Source organism: Sinocyclocheilus grahami, unplaced genomic scaffold (assembly GCF_001515645.1).
Source record: "Sinocyclocheilus grahami isolate Dianchi unplaced genomic scaffold, SAMN03320097.WGS_v1.1 scaffold332.1, whole genome shotgun sequence".
NCBI lineage: Eukaryota > Metazoa > Chordata > Actinopteri > Cypriniformes > Cyprinidae > Sinocyclocheilus > Sinocyclocheilus grahami.
The window spans coordinates 163247-171339 of record NW_015505511.1 but is presented as its reverse complement, the minus strand read 5'-3'; the positions used below and the strand labels follow the sequence as shown (position 1 = coordinate 171339).

The following is an 8093-nucleotide window of genomic DNA, read 5'->3' as shown; positions in this document are numbered from 1 at the left end:
CTGTAATGCAGGAAATTCCCACCTAACCTCGGTCAGGTGGAGAGATGGTGGTTACAGGGGAATTAGGAAGGGGAAGATAAGGGCAGATGTTAAACACCCGAAGGAAATTGGTAGATACTGAGGTATCACTCTGATCCGGACAAAGCACTGACGCCCTGTCTGGATCACATCCCTTAGGTCTTTTACCTACCTTCCTTTGACCCGCGATTATTCCTACCCCTACCCGCGGGCGGGGGAGGAGCGCGAGCCGCGACACTAGCCTTCTGTGCCCATCTCTGATCCTCAAACGAGACGGGCCAGGACCCCTTGGGTTGTTCGGGCTCAGACCTGGAGTTTCGTAAAGGCCGCTGAGCACGCCTTTGCCCGCACTCAGCTACCTCATTAGGAGAAAGGCCCTCACCTTTATCCAGGTCTTTCAGCAGGCCAGCCTGATATGCTTGGGGCATCACCATCGTGTGCAACCAGCGACCTGCTGCTGCTGCTGCGTATACACTGGCATTAGAGCGAGATGTCAAGGAGGGAGTCTTAAAAGAGGACGTCTCATCCATAGAGAGATAGCTGGCCAGCGTCTCTCTATAGGGGCATCTTCTCATAACCGCTTTCTTGCATCGCCTCGATGTTGGCATAACTCGTATGCTGGAATCGATGGATGCGTGAGGAAAAACGGCCTCTTCCATTCCTTCTCAATCTCTGTATGGAAAACAGGAAGAAAGGAAGGCTCACCTGAGCTGGAGGGTTATGGCCATAAAAATAACGTTCATCATTTTTTTTTTTTAATAGATGACCTCACGATGTCATTTTCTTCACCCGCTTCCCGGTAAGTAAAGCCTCACCGTAGCGTGATCCATAACTTTCAAAAGCTCATCATACGCAGGGCAGGAGGATTGAGAAAGCTCAGCCTCAGCTTTTTGCCCTCCTCAGACATTTTCCTGCTTTCCAGCAGAGTACTGGCCCCTGGATCAGACAATGTTAATGAAATAACATAATCTTCCGCGGCTCACTCTCGTCCACAGCCGACGATTACGAGAGGGAAAACCCCTCTTCAAACTCATCGGCCAGATCCACCTGCAATCCCCACGAGCTCATTCTCCTCCATGCCTCAGTAATGGCGGATCCTGAATCGCGGGAAGCAGATGGCTGCTCCTCTTTCCTCAAAAAGAGAGACAAACGAGAGCGGCGCTTTTTCCTTGAAAAAATGCTTGCGGTGCACGCCGATTGCCCCCTCGGAGACATCGCGTGCGTGCTCTTTGCCCAAACAAATAACGCATAGATCGTATATGTCATCAGATGTTAAACAACGACAACATGGATGCACACATCCTCTAAACGCTTTACTAGTGCTCGCCATAATGATATGAATAGAGATCGCTCTTACCACAGAAATGCATGCTTCAAACAAAACAGTCAATGAAGATGAAGAAGAGAATGATGTGTAGCTTCCGGAGCCTATTTATACTATAGTCGCACCGGTAGTGACGTCATGGCTGTCGCCGGCCAACGAGTTGGTGTTTTTTCAATGTATGCTTCAGACACGGGCCACGACGAGGCGTTCCCCCCCATAGCGACCCCTAGAGGACACAGTTCGAAGTTCCCATGAAAGGGAACTGCCTTCTTAATCTGTCTCTCTTCCAACCAATGTAAAGCTATGACAATAGCAATCAACTCTGTTGTAAATACAGATAAGTAGTCTTGTGTTCTTTTTGTAATAATTACTTCTTGTTGTGGTGGCTATTGTCAGGGGCGTCATGCACTTATTTTTTTTAAGGGTCACAGTGTGCCAACACACCGAAATGTGCACACATACAGATAGAAGGAATGTAATAGAAGAATCTCTTAATAGTAATTAAATCATCATGTAGCCTATACCTGGGGAAATCTTTTATTTTTATTATTATCAGACGATCCTGAACAAATAAAAGACAATCTGGTCAGATGCGCCTTTTTGGTTGTTTGCCAACCGCCATAAAAAGCCAGAAGAAGAAGAAGAACCCCTTTGGCTGTTCTGAATGCCAACGGTAGATCTCCAGTTGCATTTTAAAATAAATGAAAAGGAAAGGTGTATGTCTAAAGAAATAGTAGTGGATCAATATTTGAAACAAAACAGTTTTAATAGTATTCAAATATACAGTATATGGATGGGTCAAAAAAAAATCCAGATTCGGGGTATACAGCAGCAGCCATATATATTCCCTATTTTAAATATAGCACTGTTAAGAGGTTATCTAACAATGTATCTGTATTCACCACAGACATGATGGCAATTCAAACGGCTTTGCTGTGGGTGGAAGAAATTAATCATATAAGTGTAGTAGTTTGTTCAGATTCATATTCAGTATTAAACAGTTTAAATAGTTGGAAATCAGCATCTAGACAGGATAAACTTTATGAAATTTTACAGAATTTATATAGAATAAATCAAACAGGAGTAAGAGTAGAGTTTTTATGGATACCTGCCCATGTAGGTGTAGAAGGAAATGAGGAGGTGGATAAGCTGCCAAGTCAGCATTGAGAAAAGAAGAGATTGACAGAGAAATTCCTTTAAGTAAAACAGAAGTAAAAGGTATTATTAAAACAGCAGTTGGAAGTATGTGGCAAGATGTATGGAATAAAGAGTCAGAAGGGAAACACTTATTTAGCATTCAACAGAAAGTGGGGATTGAAAGAAAGGTATATGGAAACAGAAGAGAAGATACTGTTATAACCAAGATCCGTATAGAACACTCTAACCTTAATTATTCATTGCATATAATAGGAAAAAGTGGGTCAGATAGCTGCAGTTACAGTGGAATAACAGAAACAGTTGAACATGTGCTTTTACATTGTGAGGCATATAATAGACAATTAAAGCAGCTTGTTGAAAAACTATGAGAGATATGGAAATCAATGACATTTCAGTTATGAATATATTTCAGAATGCACAGAGACATCTAAGGGTTTATGATTTTCTTCTAAAATATCTGAGAGATACAGATTTGATTAGAAGAATTTATGTTTTTTTTATTATAAATTTTTGTTATTTTATTTATTTGTTTTTTTTATTTATTTATTTTTATTATTATATTAGTAGTATATAATATTTTCGTTCATCGAGACCTCACGCTCCAGCTCAGTAGGTGGCGGAAATGCACCTTAAGCTGGTTTGCCAACCGCCATTAAACACAAAAGAAGAAGAAGAAGAAGACGAGACGACTGGAGTCTTCTGAGGAGAGGGGAACATTACACGGTATTTCTCATATTTACACTACCATCAAACACTTTAAGCAACATATAGTTTTCATCGGGTTCAGCGCTGTTTGTGCGTTTGCTGACTTAAACGCTCAGAACAGCAGGCAACAAGCATGTGAGGAAAACATGTTCAGTTCATGAAGACCTGGGCCCGTATTCACAAAACATTTGATCTTACCACCAAGAGTTCTCCTAAATAGCAGTGAAAGTTTTTAGCTAAGAGTTTTCTCTTAAACCCTGTTCACAGAGCTGCTGAGACAAACTTTTACTAAGGAATAGAGAGAAGTCTTAAGCTAAGAGTAAGGGCGGGGTTGACCTCGTTGTTATGGCTGATGTTAGCGTGCTTACTAACTGCAGACAGTGATTGGCTGATAGTCTGTCAGAGGTTTAAGCTGCGCTCACGCCATATCGTAATCGAGATGACAGCACGTGACGTTCTCGGAATTCTGCTTTTCTATGGCAACACTATCAGCGCCTAGGATGGGGAGTGCATACTCTTCTGGTCACGTATTGGCCGGAGAGAATCGGCACTGAACTTGCGACACAACCACTAAAGAACCGCTAGATTTACATCAGCACAGCCAGCGAAGGATCGAACACAGGGACGTTTCTAGGCATAGGCGAGCTAGGCGGTACTGGCACTTTTAGCAGGGTTGTGATAAAGAGTGGCACGGTCACCCTGAAATATGACAGCCGCCCCCACTGGATCCCCCAACATTATTGGGCTAGAGTACTGTCCATCTGACGATGCCTGTATGCCACTGGATCAGAGTGCTGTCAGTTGCTGCCTGATTGTTGCATGCGAAGTTTGCATTTGGAGCGCTCAACAACGCAACAACGCCCGTGGGCTCTGTCAGTGCTTTGGCAAGGTAACACTTTTTTTTTTGCCATGCAATAAAGCTAAGTTCAAAGGCCAATTTAAAATCAAATTGGCTAGAAACGGCCGTGATCGAACGCAACTGTTTTTAACGAGCGCAACTTTTTTTTAACAACCAAAAAATGTCTGTTTCGTTGTCTGTTGAGGAAGTTCAGACGTTCTTCTCATTGATAGCAGAGGAGCGGATCCAGCGAGAGCTTGATGGGGCGACACGGAATGAAAAAGTTTTTCAGGAGTCACAGCAGTAGAGGCGGCGCAACTATAACGACATGTGAATAATCCCACCCACTCTAAAGCGGTACTGAACTGCAGTGGAAATGCAAACCGAGCCGCGCAGAGTCGTGCCACGCAGTGGAAAAGCACCATAAGTTGCCGTAGCGTGGCCTATTTATTTAAAAGGGTACTTTTCCTTACTTTACCCCCATTGATAAAAAGCTGTTAACTGCAAAAAAACTGTCTTTAGGCCTACTTATTTGCATTTATGGTGTAATTAATACATTTCCATGCTCATTTTACAATCATGTTAGTTTTTACCGTTAGCAATGCGCTGTCACTTCAGCGTGTGCAGCACAACAAAAATAGACAAAACAAGAATAAAAAAATGAATACATTTACAGTCGTATGTATTTTTACATGTATTGTATTTATTTTTAATATCAGTGCTGTTTAAGCCAATATATCACCATCCCCTGACCATTATAATGTGACAAATTCATTAAAGAATACCTTCTTTAATTCTGACATAGCCTAATAGCATGTTGATTTCAGACGATGCCGCGATTATAAATGAGAGTGACTCCTGGTTAACATGTATTAAAAGGGGTCGTTTATATTTAGTGTGGTATTTTTTGATAATATTCACTCATCATGACAGTAAAATAGGGCATTCTAAGTCAATATACTGCAGTATTTCCTCTCTCAATCAGTAGAAAATATGGTTAACACCCGGTCATGCATGAAAATTTTTTTTTTTACGTGAAACCGGTATAATTTAGAAAAATACCGTGATATAAATTTTTGGTCATACCTCCCAGCACTACTAATAATCTTTTTCCCTCTGTAAAATTAGGTGTCGGCAACAGCTAACAACGTTGATCATTGATAGCTCATTTAAAGGTAATGTCACTCACCACCAATAAATTGGACGAATTTGGACAGTCACGCTAAATGGAGTCGAGGAGTCGATTCCATCGACTCCAATATTGGGAGTCGGAGTCGACTCTGAAAAACCTGGAATCGAACACCCCTTTCAACACCTAAACAGAGCCTGCGGTGGTCAGGTGGTACAGCGGTCACGTGGTACAAGTCGTAGCTCTCAGAAAACTCCCAGTTCACGAGTTGTAATTACGAGTTCTACGAGGACGTGAACGCTTTTTACAAGATGGAATCTCATAATTACAGGAATTCCGATATGGCGTGAACGCACCTTTGTTCATAGAAATATTGTAGAGTGCAATATTATGTTGCCATATTCAAATAAAGGTTTAAAAATAAAAAAAATGTAGTTGCCGCATTCAAATAAAAGTTTTAAATGTAGGATAAGTGTCACTAATTAAACAAGTATATGTTCAGCTTATTGTCAGCCTCTTACACGTATGCTTCTCATAATTAGTGAATATGCATATAAACAGCCTTTTAATTATCAGAGTAGAATAATCATAGCTGATAGTAATACATGCAAATGTAAAAAAAAACAAAAAACAAGCTGGACGCAAGAACAGCTGTTACATCTTGCCCAACTGGTTAATGAAAACAAGGATATAATCAAAGGAAAATTTGGAGTTGGGATAACCTTCAAAAGTTGTAATTACGAGTTCTACGAGGACGTGAACGCTTTTTACAAGATGGAATCTCATAATTACAGGAATTCCGATATGGCGTGAACGCACCTTTGTTCATAGAAATATTGTAGAGTGCAATATTATGTTGCCATATTCAAATAAAGGTTTAAAAATAAAAAAAATGTAGTTGCCGCATTCAAATAAAAGTTTTAAATGTAGGATAAGTGTCACTAATTAAACAAGTATATGTTCAGCTTATTGTCAGCCTCTTACACGTATGCTTCTCATAATTAGTGAATATGCATATAAACAGCCTTTTAATTATCAGAGTAGAATAATCATAGCTGATAGTAATACATGCAAATGTAAAAAAAAACAAAAAACAAGCTGGACGCAAGAACAGCTGTTACATCTTGCCCAACTGGTTAATGAAAACAAGGATATAATCAAAGGAAAATTTGGAGTTGGGATAACCTTCAAAACCAAAGGCGATACCTTTTTAAAAGGTCATTATCATCAAATGTTTATAAAATGTTTATGTTCTGAGGCAGACTGCTGGCAACAGACATTTTAGGATAGTTTGTGGCTTGATCTTAGTGACTTAGGAGTCCTCTTCACTACTCCTAACGTTTCACAGATTTAGGAGCTCGTTTTAGTGCTAAAACACTTTGTGAAATACTCTATAGGAGTCCTAAATTTAGGATTGACACACCCATTATTTTTAAGATTTTTTTTTAAATCGGCGAGTTATGAGCTACTTTTAGCCTTAAGATGTTTTGTGAGTATGGGCCCTGAGCGCTGTTGTTTTTGTGTGTGTCGATGTTTGCACTGATGATGTTGCTGTTACTGAGTGTCTCGTGGAATGAATGCGAACCGATATCAAGTGTTGCTGCTGCGATTTGATTTATAACCTTATTTCTCTCACGTTTATCTTTGGGGGATCAAATGTGTTATAGTTACTATGTGTGGTTAAAATTAATAACAGATACTGCTAAATACTTCATAATGAGCCACGTGAACATTTTAAATCTAGACTAGGGCTGCACGATAAATCCCATGCGATATTTAACGCGCATCTTGTCAGAAAGCCGGTTCTGTAATCAGCGGTAAATCTCCATCACCTGCAGGCTTTCACATTGAGCAGCATTAACTACACAGAGCCGTTGTTCACTGACGAGCTGCGCAAACCCACATTCATATTCGCGTGATTTTTTGCGCAGCTCGTCAGTGAACAACGGCTCTGTGTAGTTAATGCTGCTCAATGTGAAAGCCTGCAGGTGATGGAGATTTACCGCTGATTACAGAACCGGCTTTCTGACAAGATGCGCGTTAAATATCGCATGGGATTTATCGTGCAGCCCTAATCTAGACATAATATGAATTATAACACGGGAAACATTAAAATGTTTTGTGGTACTCTTTCTGTTCAATGAAGATTTTATGATCAGTTTCTGCACACATAAAACTATAATATGTTAATAATTGAATTACTTCATTGCTACGAATGTATTTATTAAAATAATGAAGATGAGTGCCATCAAATTTACAAAACTATCACTGTTATATGGGAGAGTTTATATTCTTTTCTATATTTCTATGCAGATATATTCTTATTAATACGAGGGCATAATAAAAATATTGATAGAAATGTTCGCAAAAGTGCATAGAATGTGTGAATTGTGTGCATGTTACTGAATGAGCATTTTAAATTGATGTGCTCTTTGTGTCAATGCTGTTACTTTTACTATAGTAATATATGATTTACAAAGAGACAACACTTAGAAATTGGAGGGCATCTGCTTCGCTTACATAAATGCATAAATGTTTAGATTAATTAAAAACACACAAACTCAGTAACTGATTTTTTGTTGATTTAGGCAGATCTGCTGCTTCCGCACAGAAATGCATGGTCAGTGAAGCTCCTCCCACAACAATCACATGGTCAGTGATTTCACCAATAAATGCTGGAATTTTCCCATCAGTTTACAAGTGCAGACAAGCATCACACCATCAGGAAGAAATGGAATTTACAAAGACTGAGTTTATTAAAGAGGAAAGTGAGAACATGAGTGATCCAGAACCCTGCAGAATGAAACGCACTGAAGAACAGCGAGGTTGGTGTTTATTCTTGATTCTTCATTCATTCATGATGCTGAAGGACATTAATGTTATAAAGCTTCAAGCAGTTTTTCAGATTTAGATAAATATTT

At 39.8% G+C, this 8093-nt stretch overlaps 1 protein-coding gene across 1 annotated transcript in view; it reads left to right on the top strand.

Annotated features, from left to right (window-relative positions):
- Nucleotides 1-1978: 1978 nt before the first annotated feature.
- Nucleotides 1979-8093, top strand: part of LOC107602650 (zinc finger protein 271-like) — a 22766-nt gene continuing 16651 nt past the window's right edge. Inside the window, exons 1-4 of the mRNA XM_016295213.1 lie at nucleotides 1979-1988; nucleotides 3165-3223; nucleotides 7765-7792; nucleotides 7866-7997. Coding sequence (XP_016150699.1) covers nucleotides 7786-7792; nucleotides 7866-7997 — 139 coding nt within the window. The 5' untranslated portion in view covers nucleotides 1979-1988; nucleotides 3165-3223; nucleotides 7765-7785. The remainder of the gene's footprint in view (nucleotides 1989-3164; nucleotides 3224-7764; nucleotides 7793-7865; nucleotides 7998-8093) is intronic.